The sequence below is a fragment of the Cyprinodon variegatus genome, unplaced genomic scaffold (genome assembly GCF_000732505.1).
Source record: "Cyprinodon variegatus isolate N-32 unplaced genomic scaffold, C_variegatus-1.0 Scaffold396, whole genome shotgun sequence".
In the NCBI taxonomy this organism is placed as follows: domain Eukaryota; kingdom Metazoa; phylum Chordata; class Actinopteri; order Cyprinodontiformes; family Cyprinodontidae; genus Cyprinodon; species Cyprinodon variegatus.
In genome coordinates, this window is record NW_015150849.1 from 198,622 (window position 1) to 223,584 (window position 24,963).

A 24,963-nucleotide genomic window follows, 5' to 3' on the forward strand; every position below is an offset into this window, starting at 1 on the left:
TTTTAAATTTTATATATATAATATATATATATTTTTTTTTTTACAATTTTGGTATAATTACTGCTCTAAGTGGGTTGCTCTGTCAGCTAAAGGCATGTTTTAGAGTCTCTATACTCCAGTTAACGATTAATCGATTGCTAAATTAGTTTACGATTATTTCAATCAACTCATCAAGATTAATCTGACTAACTGTCTCAGCCCTAGATTTATTTTAATATGAGAAATTACAAGGCTTGGACATTTACCCTTTCCTGCCAACTCTTAAGAGTGCTGTTCCTCACTAACACTTTTAGAGTTCTTTTTGGGAATTAAACTCATATTTACTCTCTTATCTATGGTTACATACTGAGTCTTAAATATAAATAACAGAGATTTTAGATTGAAGGCATCTGGGGACGGAAGTCTGCATCCCTGCGGATAAGACAAGTATTGGGTTTCAGGCAGGTTTAAAAGGGTTTTGGAATTTGCTGACTGAAACCATTAGAGACCCTGATCTCATGACATATTCAATTACTTATTTTTCATAAATTGCATTTCATACAGTTTTTTTATTTTTATTTTTTTCTGCTGCCACTTTAAAAAAAAATATAACAGCCTGTCTCCAGACAAAAATACAGTAACACATGAAACCCTTGAAAGGATTAGAGACTGTGGCCCAGGTTCCCCTTCCAGTAGGATAATGACCACAGACCTACAGCCAGAACTATAACAGAATGATCAAAGAACACCAATGAGCTAAACTTGAATTAAGTTTGGATTCTGTGGTGAAATTAAATATGCTATTTCACAGATAATATCCAAAGATTTCGACTTATTTTGAGCTATTTTGCTAAGGGTGGACTCTAGGGTTCCTGTGTAGGCCCTGTTTGTGCTTTTTAGTTGGTTAAACTGCTTATTTTGATCGCAAACCTTAAGCTGCATGAACCCTATACAGTAGTTATTATGGGGCTATCATCTGAACTATGGACAAACCCCTATGACACATAATGGGAATGGCTTGGAGAGTGTAAAATGTACACCACACTTTTCAGATTTCTGTTGGTATAAAAACATTTCAAATGTGAAACAGAGTTATAAATCCATTTACCATTCTTTGCATATTTTCAACCTTGAAAATTGCATCATTTTGAATTAAATTATCAGTTTTCAGATGCATTTTATGCAATGTGAATCCACTATAAAATGACCACTGCTTCACTGATGGAGCTACTTTAGGGAGGAAGTGCACAGATTTGACTTCTGTTCAACAGATGTTATATTTACCCACCATCTATGGGGGTGTTGGAAAGGGGAAACTGGGAGGAATGTGGCAGCACTCCAAAGGGGAGACTGACTCATGGTTCGTTCCTCCTTAAAGCGATCCAATATGCTTTCTTCTGGTACCGTACTGGCCCCGTTATTTTGTGTCCTCTTGTGGGATAGTTGTATCACCGCCCTGCCTTATTTAATAGTTTCAGGAGAAGCGAAAGTTAACGGAGGGGTTTTCTGAGCGTGCGCAGCGCGCGCTGCTGACGCACAATCTGTAGATATGAATCTGTAGTCTGCTGCTGCTGCCTCAGACAGGAGAGGAAACTAAACACGTTTCCAATGTATGAAACGCGTTAGTTTATTCCTTTATAATTAACTCTCAGTCCCTTAATAAAACCAGTGTCGCCCATGCAGCCTTAAACCATCCTCCTCAAACGAAGCACGACTGGTGAGTTTTTTTTTTATTGTATATAAATGTCTGCAGTTTAACCTTTTTTTGCAATCCGTCGGAAGTGATGATGTTCTTGGATTGGGAACATTTCGGCGCTTTTGACTTGTTTTGTTTTCATTGTTCATTTTCCTACGGTGGCCACTGAGGTTTCCTCCAAACCATCGATTGTTTTCAGAATCAGAAACTTAACTCTGTCTGCACAAACAATGAATGGGACTTCTGTTCCCCATCGCCCAAATCGTTAACTGAACCCAGGCAATATTCTCAGTGTGTAGAAAAACTTAAAATAAGGAGTTAAAACAAGAATAAAAGACATTATTCAGAGATGGGTCTGATTAGTCTGCTCATCATTTTGATTGAATTCCAGTTAAGTTTAACAAAATAATGGATATAAGCATAAACTGCAGAGGATCATCTACCTCTAAGGCCAGCCTGAGCACTGATCTTAGTTCTTCTCATCTATATTTCTCACATCTAAGCCTTTAAGGACTGCTATCTATTCAGTTGCCCAGAATCAGTACTACAGTTTCACTGAAGCAGCCCTGTAAGCTTTTACATTAAAAAACACAAGACATGAGCAGCCCTATACAGTGAGCGGTAGCATAAAATTTTATTAACCTTCGATAAGTCCGTCCATTGTGTCAAAGTATTAAATAAATGAGTGATGAAAGGTTATAAGCATGTTTGTTTCTTGCAGAGTAGCTGGTTACCTTGGCTGTGAAGTGTGATTCATCAGAGACACGCCCTGGGGGAAAAGATTTTCTCTGTGTTGGTATTTGCTATCAGTACTTAAAACACTGTTTGCCAACTTAAATTAATATGCAGGTAGCTAATAATGTAATTGTTTTAAAAATGGTGTTTCTTTCTTGCAGAATGAAGGCAATGAGCATGGAATCACAAAACTGAGGAAGTCAAATAAAAGGAACCATGGGTGAGTTTTATCTATATATCTGATATACAGTCAAACCAGATATTAACAAAGGCTGACAAAGACAGATAACCATTTGATTTTATGTTAAACAAAATATGATCTGTTTTAGATCAATGACTATTAACCAAACGTATCTCTTTGTGCAAACGTCCCCCCTTTCTCCTGACAGTGTTTATCAGCTGTTTGCTTTATATCTTTTTAGTTTTGCTCATAAAGATTTTTTTTGGACTGTGATTAGGGCTTTTTAATGGCCACACCCAAACTTGGACTTTGTTGTTTTAAACACACTTTGAAACTCGTTCTGCAGGATGCTTACCTTCATTTGCAAAACCTATTCGTGCCAAAGCTGTTACTCCCTGACCTACCATGAGATTAAGAACACTAAATCCTGTTCCCTTTATGCTGGTGAAGATGCTCAGTCATATAGGTCATAGTCACTCTAAAAAAGTAAAAAAAAAAAAAAACCACTGGACTTTGTTTAAAATGTCTGGATTAGCGTTGAGTTCCAAGCTTTATAGAGTAGCACAACAAAACCTTGTTTTGGCTTAGAAAACATGCAACATGAACCGAAAGAACAGGTCCACCCCCTTGTAATGGAAAGTCGTCGAGGTCGTTGTTGGCTTGCAAGACCCGATACTGGCCTATGCCTCTGAAAAGGGAATCATTCTGGTCCTCAAACGAATGTCCCTGTCCATCTACACATAAGGACAAAGGACATTCGTTTGAGGACCAGAATGTTCACATTTTGGACAGAGAAGACAGGTGGTTTTAAAGGGGTGTGAAGGAAGCCATTTATGTTAAGGAAGAAAAAAACAGACAACCTTTAACAGAGGGGGTGGTCTCAGGTTCCAGCTCTCAAAAACCTAAAGAGCAGCGATAATGTTGATTTCTTACCACTGTCATATCAATCTCCATTGCTATGCAGGGGACTAAAACATCTCGCCTGTTCAGCCAGGCCACCAATGACCCTAACGACCAGTCTTGGGTACGTTCCCCCTGCTTAACATGGGGGGAACGCTATCTGATGGGCTTCCATACCCCGTCACATAGCGTCCCACCTCCTGTGTGTTTGGGTTGTTATAAATACTGCAACATCTATCTATCCATCCATCCCTTTCTCCATATAGGCTAGCCTTCACGCTCTCCGTAGTTCCCCTGTGGCATGAGCACAGAGCAGCTGTTACGTGCCTTTAGCGAGCATGTGCGTTTCCTGTCGCTTGCGCGGTGAATTGTGCCGCCTGCGCTGTGCGGACGGAGATGCTGGGGAAACGCAGCTCGACATAACACCTGTATTTCCATCTGGAAAACACTGTTTTGCTGCTAGACTCCTCTTCACTCTCCATCTCTCTGTGTGTGTTGTACGTTAACACCCGCAAGCGAAAACACCCACCTACCCAACTGACAGACGGAATCTCACTATACAACAGCCAATCTCATCCTCCCCTCTCTCATGACAAGGCACGCACAAGTCCTATAATGAAAAAAGGTTAATTGTGCAACCTGAGTAACGTGCAGTAACGGGGTGTCAGCAATGTGTTATAGTTACAGTCAAAGTAATTAGTTAGATTACTCGTTACTAACACTGTTACTTTCAATGCCGTTACTCCCATCACTGCTAACGACTCCCTTTTCAGAGGCATAGGCAAGTATCAGGGCTTGCAGGCCAACAACGACCTCAACGACTCCCCATTACAAATGGTTGGACCTGTTCCTTCGGTTAAATGTGCATGTTTTCTTAGCCATTACAAAGCTTTGTTGGGCCACTCTATAAATCTTGAATTGAAAAAGCTTCCTAGTTGGAAAGCGAAACATCTTCAAACTTGGAAAACAAAATCCAGTGGATTGTTTTTTTTTTTACTTTTTGGAATGCGTCCCTCATGTTCCTATGTATTTCATGAGGTGCCCCAGTCTCTCTTATAACAACAGATCCATACAACATGGAGCTACCTGCAATTTCACTAATGATATGTTGTTCTCATTCCTAGACCTTTTCATCAAAATGCAACAATGATCATTGTGCCCAAAAACATAAAATACAATCTTAAAACAGTTCATTAGTTTCACCTGACCACAGGACATGTCTCAGCAAATTGAAATCCATGGAACTGATTGCATTGGCAAAGTAATCAGGCTTTTTACTTGTTTTGGGGGTAACATATTTTCCCCCATAAATAGTCCTTCTGCCTCTACCAGTCAAGGACTCTTTCCCCCTGAACATTTTAATAATCTTTTTAACTTTACCCAGCATGTTATGCTAAGCATTTTGATATTGTTCTTGAGTTGATGGTCACACTTTTGCAGCAAAAAAAATTCATCATTTAGGCCTGTATTGCTTTGACAAAGTGGCATTGTACCTTGTCTTCCCCATATCTTGTCTGATTTATTCCAAGATTTCTCCCTTAGTGAGGTCACATCCCCAGGTAAGCCTAGAGCAGAAATCCGATGCAGTAACCCATTTCAACCTGACGAGGGCACCAAGCAGACTGTTTTAGGCCCCGTCCACACGAAGTCAAAACGAACACGAAACACTAATATTTTCCAGAACGTTTGTCGTAAACACGGAGAAGTAAAATAAATGTGATCGTCCACACGAATGCATGAAAACGCTGCAAAATGTATGCCAGGCCTGTAAGTGGCGCTGTGGTGCCAAAGCAAAAATAGGCGACGAAATGTTGGGCATGCGCACTAATATTTATACATGGTTGCCCTGCGGGTCCATTTTCGTGGTTCAGTCAAATTCAGGTGCTGAACTATGTCGTCGATATTGCTCTGTTCTTCCTGGAGATATTCCAGAAGAAGAAGATTCTGTTGTAAGCCCGACAGCAGGGTGAGTAGCATGAGCAGCAACCATTCAACACAGTACGGCGCCATTGTTGTTGTGATACTGTGTCGCGCATGCGTGTTTACAGGTGACGCTATGACGCATGCGTGTAAAAAAAAAAGTGTGGTTAGAGCTTAAAGATGGAAACGCGAAAACGGCGTTTCAAAATCTTCCCACTCTGAAGGCTGAATAAAAAAAGATCGTTTACAGACCCCCGAAACGCCGGCTTCGTATGGATGAGAGGCTGGTTTGGTGAAAAATTTGTGCGTTTAGGCCAGGGTTCGGCTTCTTGTGGACGGGACCTTAGACATAAAAGCAGAACTCAACAAATTTGCATAGAATATTTTCTTAAAGTAATACACTTTTTTTCTGATTTCATCAACAAAATACAACTATATTTATTTCTGACTTTTTGTTTTCAGCAGAACACCTTGAGAAGCCACCTATAAACTGGACTGAATCTGATGTGAGTGTCTGGCTAAGCTCGATCGGAGTGAAGGAGCAGTATATTAAAAAGCTCCATGAAGAAGAAGTAGATGGGAAAACCCTCCTGGCTCTGACTGAAGACTTTTTAAAAACTGAGATTTCCATGAAATCTGGGCCTGCTCATTTAATTATTCAAAAAAGAGACTTACTTCTTCACTCTCAGAGCAACAAACAGCTGGCTACTAGCAGAAGCTCTGAATTGGAGCAAAGGAAACCAGTTCAAACTTCACGTGCAGTGGAAGGTTCTGAAGTTCCTCTGAGAGACAAAGACGTTTCCAAAGAGAGTCAAACTGTTATAAAAGACTGTGTCTTATCTGCAAAAAAAGACTGCAAACCAAGACCGTTTGATGAAGAAGGGATTGATTTTAGCTATGTAAAGCACACAGTTCTCCAGCCTGAATCAGGGGCTTTCAATTTGACATCTCCTTGTCATGAATACAAGTCTTTTGCCTTAGCTGCTACACTGGACCGCACAAGACTTCAAGCAAAGTTTGCCAGAGAGGTTTTTAAATTCGCAACTGGTTGCATGAATATCAGATCAAATGGCACTATACACTTTGGTGTGATGGACAGCAAGGAAAATGAAGGATATGTGCACGGTGAGATAATTGGAATCCCTGTAAAAGAAAAGGACATTTATATAGATGCTTTGGACCTAAGTGAGAGAAGTTTCCGCAAGGAGGACAAGGAGCAGGTACTCCAGTGTGTGCGGCCGCCAAGGTTCATTGAAGTTATGGATAGAGAAAGTACAGAAAAGAGGTATGTGGTGGAAGTAGACATTGTGCCTTTATTGAGCATTGTGAAGAAAAAGGTGTATAATGTGCGTCTTCCAAATTTCAAGGAGGCAACGAACAAATTGGAGTTTGAGAAAGATGTGATTTATCGAAGAGTTGGCTCAAAGACTGAACCAGTGAGTGACTTGAGTCATTTCTACCAAGGAGTTGAGGCCCGTGATGCCTTAAGAGATGAAGCTGAGAAAAAGCAGTTCCTTGTTGCTCCAGAGATCTGCCAAGATCTTGGACGAAAACTCACAATGCTCCTGACCAGTGGAAAAAAATTCATTGCAAAAGATAAATGGTTCATACTAGTCACAAACAAATTCAAATCTGACGATCTCAGTAATATTGACTGGCTGCTAAACATGAATGTTTTCTGTGTCTTCGACTTTGACCCAGATTCAAAGGTATCAGGCCTGTGCTGTAGGTACCTTGAACACCATGCTGCAAACATGCATTTTCTGCAGAGCTACAGGATACCTGCTGGTATGAGCATCAAGGAATTCACAAACCACTTGCATCTGTTTGAGCAGACCAGCTGGATCTTTTGCAATGGTCGCTCTGATTTCAAAGGTAATGAAATGCCGTGCGATGAAATGACCTGGATCAAGACAAAGATGACTTTCCTTCGGGAATCTGTGTCTTTGATCTGCAAACAAATCCTCCCAAAAGGGACGTTTCAAGTCATTTTTCTGCTAACATCCCCTGTAGAGAAGCCACTCCTCCACACATTTTATGAGTTTTTTACAGACATGGAGGGTCATGAGGACATAATCTGCATCTGTGAATCTGAGAAAAACTATCACAAGTGGCAAAGCTTTGCAGAGGGTTCCTGTGGAAAAGAAGCTGTAAACAATGCAAGCATTGTTGGGATGAAGATGAGTCACATTAATGCAACTCTGCAGCATGTACAGCCCGTCAAAGCACATGTCAGGAAACACCTTCCTGTCTTTGTAAAAGGGACGTGTATTCTTGAAACACAGATAGAAGAACAAATGTACTCTCTGGAAATTCTTGCTGTCAACCACTGTGACGACAGCACCAAAGAATTCATCAAGGAGGAGAAGGAGAACATTGAAGGCCAGTTTTACCGAGGTGGGAGAGTCACCTGGCTCAATTTCTGGCTTGCTGAACACAACTATGTTGATGAGTTAATAGAAAGAGATGCATACTATGAGACGTCCAAACTTCTTAACGATGCATTGAGATTTAACATTGATCAGACTCCGGTGAACTGCATAAACATTTACCATCACCCAGGAAGTGGTGGAAGCACTGTGGCAAAACAGGTGTTGTGGCATAACAGGAAGGATCTGAGATGTGCAGTTGTAAAGCCTCACCCTACCTCTGTTGTTGCTCAGCATGCTGTAGAGCTCAGAGAATATGAAGAAAAAGATCCTCAGAAGTGCCTCCCTGTGCTGCTCCTTCTTGAAGACACAGACAAGGAATATCTTGATGATCTGAGGAATGAACTGGAGGTTGCAGTAAACATCAAACAAATCCAGTATGGGACCCTTTGTTTCATTCTGTTAAGCTGCAGACGTTCCCACGATCCAGAGAAGAGATGCAAAGAGTCTCCTCTACAGAACGTGTCTGTAACCCACAAACTGTCCATTCAGGAGAAGAAAAAGTTTGCAGGAAAGCGGCAAGCTCTCGAGGAACGCTTTGCTCCTCAGTTTATTTTAACATTTGTTTTGATGAGTGAAGGGTTCTCCCAAGATTACATTCAAGACTTTGTTAAACATTTACTCCAGGGTATTGACCAAAAATCAGTCGTGACTCGCCTCATTCATTACGTTGCTTTGCTGAACACATATGTTCAAAACTCATTCATCTCTCAGTCTCATTGTGAAGCGTTGCTCTCACTGACTGTCCACTTGGAGAGGTTCCGCCAGCATGTGTTTGAGACTTTACTCAGTGATCAGGCTAAGTTGGTCTTCTTACACCTGAGAGACGAAAAGACACACATTGAATCAATCAGAATCATACACCCTCTTGTTGCAAAAGAGATTCTGCAACAACTTCTGCAAGGCAAACAGACCCAGAGCAAATTGGCAATGAATTTACTCTCTGAGAATGTGCTTTTTGAGCACCGATTTGGAAGAGAGGAGTATTTGACATTTTTGAGACAGCTCTTCCTGAGGCGGTCCAGAATAAGCAAAGGTGATGAATATGATAGTTTCTTCTCGCCTCTTATTGAACATGTGTGTGACAATGAGAAAAACCCTAATGAAGCAATTGAGTTGCTAACGGAAGCATTTGAGCGTTTCCATCAAGATCCATTCTTTGCACAACAACTTGCTCGTCTACACTACACCTACGAGAAGTTTGAAGAGGCAAAACACTGGGCAGAGACAGCAGCTAAGCAGCTGCCCAATAACTCATACATACTAGACACAAAAGGGCAGGTGTACAGAAAATGGTTCCAGGCAAAGTGCAAAGCTATAGAAAATGAGAGCAAACCAAAGACAGCCCAAAATACAATGGATGCCGTGGAGACCGCTTTAAAAGCCCTTGAGTGCTTTCAAGAATGTGAGAGGGCAGCTGATGCAGAAATGGAAGATGTTAACAGTTCTGGCTTTTTTTCTGAGGTGGAGGTCGGATGCAGCCTTCTGAGACTGATCTCCTCACTTCAAGTGTTTGCAAACCAAACCAATGGCCATGCTGAATGCATGAAGTATCTGCTAACAGATTACATCCCAGAGGAACTTGATCGTGCCTGGGAACCTTTTCATGGCCGTTTGAAGAAACTTCACAAGACGATGCAGGATGCTCTGGAATGGATTTCAGAGGACCTCAGCTACTTCCAGACAGATATTGGATATGAAGAGGAGACCCCTGAGAGTCCTGAGGAAAAAATCAGCCATCCACTCATATGGCTGGCAAAGAAATCGGCTGAGTATGGCAAGTACTTCAGTGAAGCGGATTCGGCTTTGCTTCTGCAAGGCCAGAAGATCGAAAGCAAACTAACTCCTTTTCAAAAACGCATGATTATTTATCACCTTGGTGGAGGCAACATAATATCTGTCCTATCAAAACTAGCAGACCAAAAGGATGCAGTACGTCGCTTGGAGCACATCCTTACTCTCTACCCAAGCAACCCATTAAAGGCAAAATTTACTCAAACGGATATTGTAAATTACATAGCAGCGCATATTTCCCTAAACTGCTTGTCTCCTCAACCACAGAAGGCAGACTCTCTGAAAGAGCTCCAGGCTCTTTGTCGGCAGTTTCCATCAGATAAAAGAAAATGTCTGCCAAGTGCATTGTTCTTGCTCACCATATTGTTCTGGCCTGAGGATCATGATACAAACCAAGAAAGAGAAAGCAAATATGAAATTGTGCAGTCGGCAGTTGAGCACCTTGAAAAGGGCTACTGGGCTAAGATGAAAGACATTCCCCAGCGAAAGAGAAGGATCTACACCCATTTTTTCCTGGGGAATGGGAATGGGCTTGATAAATTTGTTCACAAGAGAAAGTTTGACAAAATCACAAAGGGGTTCTCAGTCTCTGAGAAACGCCTGAAGTGGTTCAGTGGTGAGGCATGGAAAAGTCCTGAGATTGCCACCATGCTGAAACGGGTTTCTGGATGGACAGAGGATAGGGTGGTGTACCTTGAGGGACCCCAGAAAAAGAAGTTTAATATCCTGCCCCTTTTTGTTCCTTCAGTGCCTCATGGTAATGAAAACATCACCTTCTACCTGGGATTTACCTTTAGAGGTCCAGTTGCATGCAACATTCTTGTCAAAAAATAGCTGCTTAGAAAAAAATATTCTAATCTCACAGAATTAGCTGATGCACATGTTACCATGTTATTAATCAATGACTGCATTGCAAATATTTACTAAAGATGTTGATCAGTAATATCTACTATTTTGTCACTTTGATATACCAATTGTGTATTCGTAAGCCGAAGAACAATGCTCTACGGCTGATCAGAAGAGTCAGTTAAGTTTCCAATGTACCGTGCTTCACACAAGCTTAGAAAGACCTCATTTTTGCTCAAGCTAATCTGGAAGCTAGTTTGTGAGTGTTGGTCTCATTTCAACCTAAATTGTGTTGTTTTCATTGTTTTAATTTCATTGAAAAATGTGTATCTGTAATTTATATTTGTAATAAAAGCAAGATTTTTACATTGATGTTTGTCATTTTGAATCCATCAATTTATCAAATTCACAACAGGGAAGAAACATGTGGCCAGAAGACACCAGACTTACAGACTAGATTGAATAGTATGCTAAGTAAAATAATTATATGCAATTATTTACAGGTAAGGTGTATTTCAGTATAAATGCTATGTTAAATAGAATGGCTTTGCTGAAAAAAGAAATATGTGATGTTGCATATACTGCAGATTGATTGATTGATTGATTGACTGAAGAACTGTGTTCTTTTAAAGTTTTTTAAAAAGTTCCTCCTGAACTTTTTTTTTTTTGTCTAGCCAACATTTCTGTCCTGCATTGCCTTTTGGCATGTTGTGAAAAAAAAAGTCTTGCCCAGATGCTTGTCAATATGCCCTTATATTCCCCTAAATTCCCAGAAGTTAATGGCATCTCATCTCAATCTAGACTAAAAAGTAACTTTATTCTGTTATTATCTTACAGAAAGTTTGGAGGTGTGTTCATAATAATGTGATAAAACTAGAAATGCATCCCCAAGCTCTAATATATGACAATTATGCTCTATTGGGCTGAGGTAACCCCAAACTTATTAAACACATAACCAAGATGTTACTGAAAAATGTATTGATCTGACAAATTTTTGTTTGATTTTGATTATGGTTGTTACACAAGTTGATTTGCTTTAGAAACAAATGCACCTTATTAAGGGTAAATTGTGGTATATATATATATATATTTATTTACTTAGGTTTTTTTTACCCAAGTATAAGGGAGTAGACATCCAAGAAATTATTAAAGAGTAAAAAGCATTTGGTAAAAAGGCTATTCAATCAATGAGCAACTCATAACATCTCATTTACCATCTAAAAATATGCAAAACGGACCCAAAGTTATTTATATATTCCACAATTAAATAATTCAAAAATATGTATATGTAATTGAAAAATTACAATTCCATGCCAGAGAAGCACTTTTCCAAACCTATTTTAGTAATTTTAACATAAAACTAATTAATTTAGGTTACTCATTCTAGATGGAGTAGCCAAGCATTTTACTCAAATAAGAGTGACAATATTTTATTAAATCAACTAAAAGTAAAAAGTATAGTACAGAAACCCTAACTCTACTTCTAAAACTACATTTTCATCAAAAAATACCCAAGAAAATGTAACTGAATTAATGTAACAAGTTAGTACCCACCTCTATATAAATTTGTGGGTATGTTTATTTATGTGTATGTTTAGGAAGGGTTCTTATTTTATAACGATAGCATTAACGTTTGGTTTTTATCTTGTTTGTCCCTTTGCGCTTGCCTTACTCTTTTAGCCCACAGTTGCTAACCTATTAGCAACAAACTCTGTTCATGTGTATTAGTTTGAGTGAATTCTATGGTTATTATTCACTTTTACGCATTCCACCGTGCTATAGGTCTTTTTTTAAAACTCCTCTTAATCTTTTTTTTTTGTTCGAAAATAACATATTTGACGTAGAAGAGTTTGCTAAACATTAATTTGTTAGAGTTTTATTTTGTTTTTATGGGATGAGTATTTTGTCTGGTATAACTGTCGCCGTGCTCCTCCTTTCTCTATCATTGTTAGCTTGTTTAAACAGGGGCTTTTTGTTCAGTATTGAAAGCAGTCTCATTAGGTCGGTTTATTACGGTAATAATGAGGATACAGCACATAAAAAATCTGGTTATTATCACCTGGAGGTACCAAATAGTGATTTCCACCCACAAAGCATCCAACGGTCCAGCAGTTCCAGGGATAAACGATGCGCCATGGCTCTAGAGAGTCGGTTTGACTGTGGCAGAGACAGGCTGCTGAGTCAGGAGGAGTGTGAGGAGAGGGGCTGCTGCTATGCTCCTCTGCCTGGACTCCCAGGACCACCTTGGTGCTTCTACCCGGCTCTGTACCCGGGCTATAACATGGGACCCCTTAGCCCAAGTGAGAGAGGTCAGACTGCCTTCCTGAACCGGACCAGCCCCTCCTATCTCCCCAAAGATGTGTCAAGTCTGAGCCTGGAGGTCACAGAGGAGACCCCAAGCTGCTTTCACCTTGTTGTGAGTGTCTCCAAAATACTCTAAATGCATCTCTTATTATAAAGGTGTATTGGAATGTTACACCAAACCTGATTTCTCTGTTATTTGCTTCTATTTTTTCCCAGATGTTTGTTTATTTCACCAGTAAAGAAATACTTTTTACATTACATTTTTTTTCATTTTATAGTCCATAACATAGTGCTTAAAATGTTAAGTTTTTGCTAAGTATCCAACATTTCTATTATTAACAAAAATGTTTGAGTAAAGTGTTTTCTCTGCAGTTAAAGGACCCATCCTCTCCTCGGTATGAAGTCCCCCTCCCAGCGGTCAGTCCTCAGACAGAAGTGTGTCCCCAGGATGTCCTCTACACCACTGAATACCAGCACGAACCCTTCGGTTTTGTAGTGAGACGCAAGTCCAATGGGAGGGTCCTGTATGTATCGCTGTTTGTCAAGCTCTTCTCGTCTGCTGTCAATTTTGGTACAAACTCATTAAAAAGGTTGGGTGTTTTTTGTTTTCCGTCTGAGATTAGCATGAACACTACAGTGGCTCCGTTGCTGTTTGCTGACCAGTACCTGCAGCTCTCCACCACACTGGCCTCCTCCCTGGTCTCTGGGCTTGGAGAGCATTTCACTTCTCTCATCCTGGACCTCAACTGGACCTCACTGACTCTCTGGAACAGAGACATGGCCCCACATGTGAGTCTGTTGCTGTGTCCGCAGCGACCCGACAAGTAGGTTGCTAAATATGAACAGTATCAGAAACATTGAGATCCTTTATGGATTCTCTGTATGCATTTGCTGATGTGTATTTAAGTTTCTGTCTTTCATTGTAGGCTGGAGCTAACCTCTATGGCTCCCATCCATTTTATATTGTGCAGGAAGAGGATGGCTTAGCACATGGAGTTTTCCTTCTCAACAGCAATGCTATGGGTACTACTGTTTTCCTCTTTCTACCTCCATCACTAATTTGTCCCATGAACTATTTTACAGAAATATGTTCTGCAACTCATTAAAAAATATATACTTTTTTGTTTGAATCACTAATGCAAATCTTAAAAGTGAGGCAGGATTTGTATTCCTCTGCATTCCTCAGTCAATACCGGGGCTGTTGTGGCACACACGAAGAGTACCAGTAATTATTTTGCTGTTGGAAAATAGTTTTGTTGAACTCCAACTTCCCCCCTTGATACAAGTCGATGTGATCTTGGTTTAGCGCTATTCAGAGTCCCCCAACCGTTTGCATATCGGCCCTGTGTGCCTTGAGGAGAACTATAAAAATTCAGGTCTTTTACCACGTAGAACAGCTGCAAATTTTGGGGGTTACCATCTCTCACACCTTTATATATGTAGCATTAGAGAGTGTTTTGTCATTTCTCTTTTTTCAAAATAACCAAAGCTCATTTTTATTTAAATCATTTCAACACACATATGCTTTAAGACTCAAACAATCGATTATTAAAATATTCTTCAACTAATTGAGTAATCAATTAATCGTTAACTGGAGTGTAGAGAACATGCTTTTAGCTGACAGAGCACTTAGAGCAGTAAAAATTGTAAAAATTATATAAACATTTTGCATTTAAGATCAAAATTTTACTTTCACCTTTTTTTCTTTTGTAAAAATATGTTCTTTAAAGAACCTTTGGCTATCGGATTATTAATGATTCAATAATCATTTAAATTATCTACAGTTTAATCAATTTTTAATATAGTCATTAGTTGCAATCCTAATATGCTTATGTAAGCATCTTTGTTTTGGGTTCTTGTCCTGTTAAAAGGTGAACCTTTGCCTTATTCCTAAAAATCTTTCACAGTATTTATCCGGTTTTCTTATGTGAAAACCGGATAAATAATTGGACCAAAGGAATGAATTCAAACAGCAACCAAACTTTTCAGATTTTCTTTTTACTTCAGTTCAACTAAAATACCTTTTTAATCCTAAAGATAAAAATAAATAACATCAAATAATATAATCATAAAATAAATTCAAACCAGGAATCTATTTTCTTCCACATCTCCTCTATGAACTACTGAATTTCTCTATCAGATTCAATATATGCCAAACTAGCTGGCTGTAATGTAAGAAAAAGTTGAAGGGGTATGAATATTTCTGCTATTTTTCTCTGAAGCATGTGTGCGAAGACAAAATTAACATCAAAATTTACAGTCAAATAATGTTTTTTCAAATATAAACTGAGAAACTCAACAAAACTTATTCAAAGTTAATAAAAAGCCATCATCGGTGTTTAATGGACACGGATCAGACAAAAGATTTTATGTGAGATTGGTTCAGCTGTTTTCAAAATGTCAGTTTCATATTGCAGATGATGACGATCCATTTCATTCATAACTCTTGTGAAATGTCTCTGTAGAAGTGGTGCTGCAGCCAACACCAGCTCTCACCTGGGTATCCACTGGGGGAGTCCTGGATCTGTACATTTTTTTGGGCCCTGACCCTCAGAATGTGATACGGCAGTACCTGCAGATCATTGGTAAGTCTTAAGCTGTGTTATTGAGCTTTCAGTAACACAGATCTGAATATGAGGAGGCATAGAAATGTAAATGAGATCTTCTGAGTGGATAACTTTTAATTTGTATTATTTATTTTCCCAGGGTATCCCATGATGCCTCCTTATTGGTCACTTGGTTTTCATCTCTGTCGCTGGGGTTATGTGACTACTAATGCAACCCGCATGGTTGCAGAACGCATGCACAGTGCAAACCTACCTATGGTGAATTAAACTAACAACAAGTTCACTGCTTAAAGGAAATATGCTTTGCTTTTTGCACATTTAGATTCTAGTTTGATTCTAAACTGATAAATGTCATCATGTCTGAGTTTAGTGATAATTTTTTCCTTTATTACATCACCTACGTTATTAGCTGTAGTTGGAATAAAGAGTATCTCATGTTATTTACCACCAGGATGTGCAGTGGAATGACCTGGACTATGCAGACAAGCGAAGGGTGTTTACCTTTGACCCTGTACGATTTGGAGATCTTCCAGAGATGGTGCAGGAGATTCATGAGAAAGGCATGAAGTACATCCTCATTCTGGTAGGAAATCTTTCAAATATGACATTTACAGTTATCAGAGTTTTTTTGTCTTTTTATTAGAAGTATCTCTAATTAGAAATGAAAAAAATTAAACCTAGAAAAGCAAGATTTTATTTTTTCTACTCACCTTCAGTTAAATATGAGTAAAAGTGATCATTAACCGACTATTCCAGTAGATGGCAGCAGAAACCTCTTCCAGGGTGACTTCATTGGTTCTTCTGATTTTTTTTCCCCAGGACCCAGGCATCAGCAGCTCCAGCCCTCCTGGAACATACCCTCCTTTTGAAGATGGTGTGAAACGAGACGTGTTTATCAAAAATGCAACTGGACAGATTTTGATCGGGAAGGTTAGATGCTGTTCTTAGGCCTTCATTTATCAAACTCTCATTTATCTTCATATAAGCTGCGCTTGTCCCATGTACAGAGGCGATTCTAGAGTCTGTGGGGGCCCCAAGCAAAAAAATCCTAGGGGGCCCTACTAACTAGTGTTCATCACCATTATGTTAGGCTATAAATAATCTGACACCAATGAAAAATGTATTAAATAAAACCTTTTTTTATTCCAAATGTTCTAAACATGAACAACCTTGTTATTTTGGAAAATATAAAAGAATAAAAGTAAAGAATAAACTAATAAATTAAAATAAATGTATAATAAAATAAAAAAAACAGTAAATTACTTTAAAAACCCAATATAAACTTTGTACAAAATATAAAGTATAGTAAGTGTAGTGAAATTATTGGGGTCCTATACTGCTTCCAGAATTGCTGCTTACGGGCCTTGGCTTGTGCAAATGCAGACACTAAGGCGCCGTCCACACGAAGTCAAAACGAACACGAAACGCTAATATTTTCCAGAACGTTTGTCGTAAAGACGGAGACGTAAAATAAATGTGATCGTCCACACGAATGCATGAAAACGCTGCAAAATGTATGCCAGGCCTGTAAGTGGCGCTGTCGTGCCAAAGCAAAAATAGGCGACGAAATGTTGGGCATGCGTACTAATATTTATACATGGTTGCCCTGCGGGTCCATTTTCGTGGTTCAGTCAAATTCAGGTGCTGAACTATGTCGTCGATATTGCTCTGTTCTTCCTGGAGATATTCCAGAAGAAGAAGATTCTGTTGTAAGCCCGACAGCAGGGTGAGTAGCATTAGCAGCAACCATTCAACACAGTACGGAGCCATTGTTGTTGTGATACTGTGTCGCGCATGCGTGTTTAGAGGCGACGCTATGACGCATGCGTGTAAGAAAAAAAATGCGGTTAGAGCTTAAAGATGGAAACGCGAAAACGGCGTTTCAAAATCTTCCCACTCTGAAGGCTGAATAAAAAAAAGATTGTTTACAGACCCCCGAAACGCTGGCTTTGTATGGATGAGAGGCTGGTTTGGTGAAAAATTTGTGCGTTTAGGCCAGGGTTTGACTTCGTGTGGACGGGGCCTAAGTCCTCCAGATCCAAAGACCTTCGCACACTATACTCTATGGAAATAAGCGCCAGTCCTGAAAGTCTCTCTTGAGACATGGAAAATGAATAATTTTCCTTCAGCTTAGTTACATAATTGCTTTCCAATTTACTGAACGATAGGCCTACAACGTCACCCATTCGCTAGGCTACGTTCATTTTCATTAAGGGAAGTCATCCACCTGGGCTGGGCTGGGCTGGATTTTGACTGGGCAAAGCCAATGTCAATCAACATTCCATCCAATCGGAATTTTTAAATGCAGTTGTGCATCTCCTCAGTCACTATAGCGTTGCCACTTCATGCTCGTCTGTTGCTGTTTATCTACCGGGTGTACAGTAGCTGGCTCTCGGGGGCCCCCCAGCGGCTCGGGGCTCCAAGCAGTTGCTTGGTTTGCCTGTTGACAAGGTGCGCCTCTGCCCATGTACACAGGTTTGGCCAGGCCCTACAGCATTTCCTGACTTCACAAACCCGGAGACAAATCAGTGGTGGGAGGACTGCATCCGAGGGTTTTATTCTGAAGTTTCTGTAGATGGTCTGTGGATTGTGAGTACACAAAAAATAAAAGTGTACAAAACAAATTCCCTTTTTTTTACATCTAAAGGATAATCAAATTCTGTACCTGTAGGCTAAAAGCTCTAAAGTGATTATTTGTTCTGTTGCTTCCTAAGGATATGAACGAACCATCTAACTTTGTCCAGGGGTCAGTACAGGGCTGCCCTGACACAGAGCTTGAGAAACCACCATACACACCCAGTAAGTGCATTATAAATACAGCGGTGTGCAACTTTCCAACCACAGTGTCCTAATAATGTATTTACACTCTTAAACTTAAACATATTCAGTTTTGTTTTCCTTTGAAGTGTTTTATTGGGATTTTGAAAAAGATAACTCGCAATGCTTCGTAGAGCCACCTTCTACTGCAACCTTTACAGCTGCAGGTCTTTTGGGCTCGTTTCCGACGGACCTTTATCTTTTGCAAAATGTTGAAAGAACCCAATATAACTGTTCTTCCCTTGTCCAGCTCATTACTGGGGGGTGCCACCGAATTACAAGCAAGCCTAGATAAAAAAACAACAACAAAATACTGAATGTCCTTGCATGAAACATGAGAAAAAGTAAACAGGGATAAGAGTTAAAGGTAAACACAAAGGCCTAACTTTGAAATGATTGCCATGTGGCGTAATCCTCATCAAAACAGTGTGGGTCATACCATCACATCCAAGCGTCACCAACTGTTAACGTAAGGACCCAGGTAGTACTCGGTAACTTTCAATACATGTGCGCTATCAAAAGATATGGATTGCAGGCAAATGTTGCGAGAGATAATGTTTTAGACTCAATGGAATTTGTTTCCTGCAGCAAAGCCACAGTCTTGTCTGTTTGCTCTCATTTACTTCAGCTGTTTCTCCTCCCTCCACTCTTGTAAGCTGTCTTTTCTCAGAATATGGTGAAATACTCCCAGACCCTAACGCATTCATACATGTAACAAATTAAAACACACAAAACCATGCTAGTATTAGCTTGTCTGTCCTTTAAATCAGAGGCCATAGTGACTTGCATGCTTCTTAAAAAAAAAAAACCCTGCTGATATGCATTCCCACAGCTATGGTCCTTCTGGAGGCTGAACCTTAGCCTTAAGCAGGGTTTTTGTCTTTTATTAATTTTTTTTCCATATGGTGTCATTACCAACACCATGTGGATTGTGTGTTCTAAGTTTCCAGTCTATCATAAATATTCTTTTGTATAAAAACCAATTTCATCCTTATCTGATTAAGGTACCTTTTCCCACATGGTTGGTCTTCCCCCTGAATAGTTTGTGACAAACTGATGGACCTTTTTTTTTTAAACAAAGGATTAAAAAAAACACCCCACATCATGATTCCACCACTACCATGTTTCACAGCTGTATTGGTAAAGATAAAACTACACACAAGACGGTTCTGTTTCATATTTATCTGGACAATTATATTGCATTTGACCTTCTAATTTTTACTCTAGTATTGTTAAAAACCACTGCATCTTTTTCTATCTACGTATGATGCGCTACTTTGTCTCATAGAATCCATATAAAGAATGTTGGAAGTTTGGGATAAACAACATATGGAAAAGCTCAAGGGTTAGCGAAGCCATTGCAAAGCACTTTATAGTTAGACATGAAACACTAACATATATAAATACATTAGGATGCAGTTGGATATATTTAAGTCTGTTTTCTCTAAATATCACACAAACAGGGATGGTTGGAGGCCAGTTAAACTCAGGAACCATATGCATGTCTGCGCAGCAGAAGGTGTCCAGTCATTACAACCTGCATAATCTGTACGGATTGACAGAAGCTCATGCAACACACAGGTTAGACCACATTAATAACTTAATAAAACCCCAAATGCAGGAATAAAGTGAAACAACCTGCCTTAAATCTTCCTCTTCATATGCAGATGTAGTTATTCTTTTTGCTGTATATTTGTAGCATTTACAATGTTTTCATCCTCAGTGCTTTGATGAAGATTCGAGGGAAAAGGCCTTTTGTTTTGTCTCGCTCCTCTTTTCCTGGCATCGGGCGTTTTTCTGGTGTGTGGACAGGAGATGTAAGAAGTGACTGGGAGCAGCTTCGGTTCTCCATTCCTGGTGAGTAAATACCTTATATCAAAGGCCTGAGTGACCCATTTCTGTGGAAATTTTGAATACAAAAAATGTCTTAATTAGTTTAGGCATCCAAACTTTGGTTTGTTTAAAGATTTACGGTGAACTTTGGTACTATTTTCCCACAGCTGTGCTGCACTTCAGCCTGTTCGGCGTGCCCCTGGTTGGAGCAGACATCTGCGGCTTTGAAGGCAACACCACTGAGGAGTTGTGTGTGCGATGGATGCAGCTTGGTGCCTTTTATCCATTCATGAGGAACCACAATGACAAGCCCAATGCTGTAAGACTCAGATACTATTTTTATGCCATTCCTTTCTGTCATGGGGATTTGAGATCTATGTTTCAAAATTGTTTGCATTTATGTCACTTAATATTCAATCAAATTGTTTCTTCCTGTGAAAGATTGATTTGAGCAACCATGGTCAAAAGTTTAAATCTGCTCACATATGGAAAAAAAAACTTGCAACATCCAATCAAAATCTAAGAACTTATTAAAAAAAAATAATTCAAATCTAAATTAAACATATTTAATTCAAAAAGTCAACTAAGCTAGATAAACTCAGCTAAATCCAATGGCTACTTTGTGCATATAGAAGGAAAAAAGACTAAAATTAAAATGTATTAAAAAATGCTTCCTATTGAAGCAAGTCAACAACTGGTTAAAAAAATGCTAGCATGCTATAGCTGCTAGCTAAGCTGTTCGACTTTCAGTTTGGCTTTAAAACACAGTAAAAATACCTCAAGCATACAGGAAAAAAGACCATCCCCAACTTGTTTAGCTTTCACTGTCAGACCTAGTACCTCTTTTATGTCTGTTCTTAGGAAGATGAGGTGTTTCTGGACTTCAGGAAGGTTTAGGGACATCTGTGGTTGGGATTATGGCTGAGCAGCTTCTATGCAGTATTCTTCTAGGGAAAACCCACTAGCTATAGTGGGTTCTAGTTGTTTTTTGTGACCATGGCAGAAGGTGAAAGCTGGTTTTATTCAGTTCCTGTTGGGTCTCTGGTTTCAGCCTGTCCTGCAAAACTCAGAAGTGTGCAGATAGCCTGAGCTGTACTATCTCTGCAGGCCGTACTTAACATTTGATCAAAATTCAAAGAATGCTGACCCTTTCCAGCAGGGACATGTGTCTCCCCAATCTGGTTTGATATACAGATCAAAAAGAGGCTTTTGCATAAGGGAAAAGGGCTTTTATACGGAGAATGTCATAAGCGCTTTGCCCTGTGGGATGTCCTGGAAGAATATTAACCTCCGAGTCTGAATCAAAGGGTTTTTTCGGACCAACTTCTTTGCACCATCAATGTTTATGTTTTAGTCCATGTTTATATTTATCTCATGGCTGTGAGGCATTACAGGTATCTGTAGTATCTGTCGCGTACTATGAGAAGATGTCACTCTGTTTTCTCTTGTCTCATCCCTCAGCCTCAAGAGCCATATGTGTTTGGACAGAAAGCCCAGGGAGCCATGCGGAGTGCATTGAACCTTCGCTACTCGCTTCTACCGTTCCTCTACACCCTCTTCCATCATGCACACACATCTGCTGACATGGTGGCTAGGCCCCTCTTCATGGAGTACGTACTTTCTTCTTCTTCTAAACTTTTTAATCTAACATGAAGTTGAAGTATCTAGACTTTCTTTGTTCTTCTATCTTTTGGTTTTATAATTCTCAGGTTTCCCACTGATCCTAATTGTTGGATTAAAGACCAACAGTTCCTGTGGGGGAGTTCACTTCTCATCAGTCCAGTTTTAGAGCAAGGGGCTGTAGAACTGAGTGCATACCTACCAGCTGGCACTTGGTACCACCTGCAAAATGTAAGGGCTACCACACAGGTTCATTCAGTCTTTAACTTTTTCTTCTACAAAACACAAAACTTTACAAGTGTTCACTCACTCTGAATTTCTGCATACAGTAATTTCAGACTAAACCAACTTTGATTTATATTTGAGTTGTTTTTATTTGTTCAGTAAATGCCTTAGAGGCTTGTTAAAGATCATGAGCAGATGAACTGCGTCATGACGACAAATGAACAGAGCAAACCATTCAGGGATAAATTGGTAGAGACATTTAAATCAGCTTTTAAAGTAGAAGTACAGCTATCAGAACATGGCTGTCCACTTAAGTAGAAATGGTTAACCAAATTAACTTAATTCACCAGATTGAGTCTTACTATTATCAATAATTATTTTACAAATGTGAAAAATAATATAATAAAAAGATACAAAGGAAGAAGAAAACCTGCAAAAATATTATAACATGCACATAAATAAATACTTAAACTAACTAATCAATAAATAAAGTTGAAGATTATAAACAGACAATAAATAAATAAGGTAATTATTACAAAGGCGAATAAATAAATAAGCTAATTAAACGGGATATATACATTTATGTCTCACTGAATAATTTAATTTCTACCTACATTTATTTATTTGTTGTATTTTGGGGGCATTTAATTGTATGCTTATTTATTTATTGAGCGTTTATTTATTTTTAAATATGGTAGAGCTGGTCCTCCATAACAATGAATTTATGTTTGTGACATAATATGCAAAGTTTAAAGAGTATAGGAAGCAAATAGTTTCACTGACATCTGGTTTGTTAATTCCAGGGTCAGCCTTTCCACAGTAATGGTCAGTTATTTCAGCTACCAGCACCTCTGGAAACAATAAACATTCATGTGAGGGAGGGGCACATCATCCCCCAGCAGGTGGGTCTCGACTCCACATAATCTATAAGAATGAGCTTTTTATTTCAGTTTTTGTCTAAGTGTGACAATTCTGTCCGGATTTGTTATCTAAGATGCATTTATTTTGCTGTAGTCTAACTGCTACTTTACAGCATTTGCTGTACGGCTCCTGGTGGGAGACTGTTTATGCTTTGTTTAATAGTTTCGTCAAATTATGGTGGATCAATGTGCTGTATAATCCTTGTGACATTCTACTGAAAAGAACGTCTGTTTTGAAATGTCTTATCATTTTTTATTCTGTGAAGGAACCTGCTTTGACCACCACAGCTTCACGCAGAAACCCTTTCTTCCTGACGGTGGCGCTGTCCGCGGATGGCCGGGCATGGGGGGATTTGTTCTGGGATGATGGAGACAGTCTTAGTACTTTTGAAACAAAACAGTATTGTTATGTGAACTTCACTGCTGGACAGGTACTTTAATCTTTAAGAAACATTATCATAACATTTGAATTTCTCCACATTTTGTCACATCCAAACCACTGCCCTCAGTGTAATACGGGGGGATTTAATGCAGTAAACCAACACTGAGTGGTGATTTCTTTTAATCTTCCAATTAATTCTGACCAACTCCCCTGTTGGTGTTGAAGTAAAAAATGCTCTCAGCATGAGGCTGCCGCAACCGTGTCTTACCACAGGGTTCTGCCAATCAGAGTTTTGCAAACAGGGCCAAAGTTCAGTCTCATCTTTTCAGATGGTTGTGTACCCCTCATGTCTTATAGAAAACTAGAACAAGTTATGGCTTTCTTTTCAGATGTAAAGAGAACTCAAAGACAATCATGTATTGTTTTCCTTTCAGTTTACTGTCATGTCCTAATTTGTGTTTGCCATCACTTCAATCCCCATTAAAACACATTGAGGTCTGTGGCTTAACGCGATCAAATGTTAATCAGCTCAAGCCTTTGATCTGTTTTTAAGGCACTGTAAGAGAAGGGTAGCCATGTCCTTGATGTTGATGTAAAGTTGATCAGGTTTATGTTTGTATTCTGACTAACAGGGGTGTTAATTATCCCTTTGTTTTAGGCCCAGATAACGAGTAACCCTCTGAACCTCAATGAGGCTTTGGCTAACCTTCTGCTGGGAGGCCTCCAGGTGTTTGGAGTGCCTTCATCACCTTTTTCTGTCCTGGCAAATGGAGAGAAAGTCAGTGACTTTACATATCAGGCCAACATGAAGGTCAGTCCTGGGCTAGTCACCAATTATTGCTTTGACATTTTTCAATTACAGAAACAAAACCCTTCTTTACATCATGTTGCAACAATCCAGAATAATGTTTTTTCTCCTGTCTTTATAGGTTCTGACAGTAACTGGTCTGGCCTTACCCATGTCAAAGACGTTTACGATCCGATGGGTTCTATGATGCTCTGAATTGATGTTATATTCCTTGCCTTTCGCAGTGCTGTCAAAATGATCTGCTGCATTATTTTTCCAGTGACGACAGATTTTCTTTAAGCATTTGAATGCAAACTTAAGGTCATCATGCAATTAAAATGTCATTTTACAAGCTCACCTTGAAAAAAACAACTTTATGACATTTGAACCTTGTAGATTTGTATATAGTTTGTTTTTAAAAATGCTAAATCAGCATTTGGCAGTATATATAAATAGTCTTGTAAATATTGTACAAAGTGTTTCTTTAAAAAAGTAAAAAGAAATAAAAAATTTAATTTAATCATCTGTTATTCTATTTTTACTGATAAGATTTTGTATTGCCTTTATTATGGATTTCAAATAGCTGATAATACATTATTATTCTAAAATTGAATCGTTTTGAAAAAAAAAAACTTTTTGCCAGCAGGACAACACTAACTCTTATCCTGTGATGATTTATAAGGTTGATTTCAGCTTATAGTGAGAGGGATCGTTTTTCAACATCCAGCCTTCTCTAGATCCTCTACAGTTCACAGCTTTCCTGTTGGATTTATGGGTGACGACTAAGATTTATAACCATTGAAGAAGATTGAACACAAAAAATTGTCAATTTAAATATTTAAGAGGAGATCATTAACCTATGAACAGACTGAGTGCAACACAGGTCCTTGTTATATTTATTCTCTGGCGGTTCATGCAGAGCAATATAAATCTGAAATTATTAATATGAAAGAGTCCTGCATTTTGTTGTCACTATGAATAACTGTTTAGATGATTTAAAGACAAAGGTCCATGTGATTAACTGATGA

At 39.1% G+C, this 24,963-nt stretch overlaps 2 protein-coding genes across 9 annotated transcripts; both read left to right on the plus strand.

Annotated features, from left to right (window-relative positions):
• The first annotated feature begins 1,405 nt into the window (after positions 1-1,405).
• LOC107092830 (sterile alpha motif domain-containing protein 9-like) lies at positions 1,406-10,953 on the plus strand. Of its 8 annotated transcripts, none has more exons than XM_015387488.1 (4): positions 1,406-1,696; positions 2,397-2,471; positions 2,572-2,630; positions 5,874-10,953. In XM_015387488.1, exons 3-4 carry the CDS (start codon positions 2,627-2,629, stop codon positions 10,466-10,468), a joined length of 4,599 nt encoding a protein of 1,532 aa, XP_015242974.1. In that variant the 5' UTR covers positions 1,406-1,696; positions 2,397-2,471; positions 2,572-2,626; the 3' UTR covers positions 10,469-10,953. The 8 variants fall into 8 exon arrangements, with proteins under 8 accessions (XP_015242974.1, XP_015242979.1, XP_015242972.1 ...); XM_015387493.1 differs by having other exon boundaries at positions 5,877-10,953; XM_015387486.1 differs by having other exon boundaries at positions 2,397-2,467.
• A 1,038-nt stretch (positions 10,954-11,991) lies between these two features.
• gaa (glucosidase, alpha; acid) lies at positions 11,992-24,296 on the plus strand. The gene is made up of 19 exons (XM_015387466.1): positions 11,992-12,896; positions 13,157-13,308; positions 13,408-13,573; positions 13,711-13,807; positions 15,250-15,369; positions 15,491-15,609; positions 15,803-15,934; positions 16,171-16,281; positions 17,827-17,940; positions 18,066-18,150; positions 19,632-19,749; positions 19,892-20,025; positions 20,169-20,320; positions 21,463-21,611; positions 21,711-21,852; positions 22,650-22,748; positions 23,033-23,197; positions 23,807-23,959; positions 24,078-24,296. The coding sequence occupies exons 1-19, from the start codon at positions 12,375-12,377 to the stop codon at positions 24,141-24,143; spliced, it is 2,796 nt and encodes a 931-aa protein (XP_015242952.1). The 5' UTR covers positions 11,992-12,374; the 3' UTR covers positions 24,144-24,296.
• Positions 24,297-24,963: the final 667 nt, after the last annotated feature.

What these genes read in the sequence shown, in the direction of transcription:
- gaa (XM_015387466.1), top strand. Translation starts at nt 12,375, where the DNA reads ATGAGTATTTTGTCTGGTATAACTGTCGCCGTGCTCCTCCTTTCTCTA. An exon ending in GAAACCACCATACACACCCA is followed by an intron (nt 18,151 to 19,631) that starts GTAAGTGCATTA and finishes TCACACAAACAG; the next exon opens with GGATGGTTGGAGGCCAGTTA. An exon ending in GAAGCTCATGCAACACACAG is followed by an intron (nt 19,750 to 19,891) that starts GTTAGACCACAT and finishes TTTCATCCTCAG; the next exon opens with TGCTTTGATGAAGATTCGAG.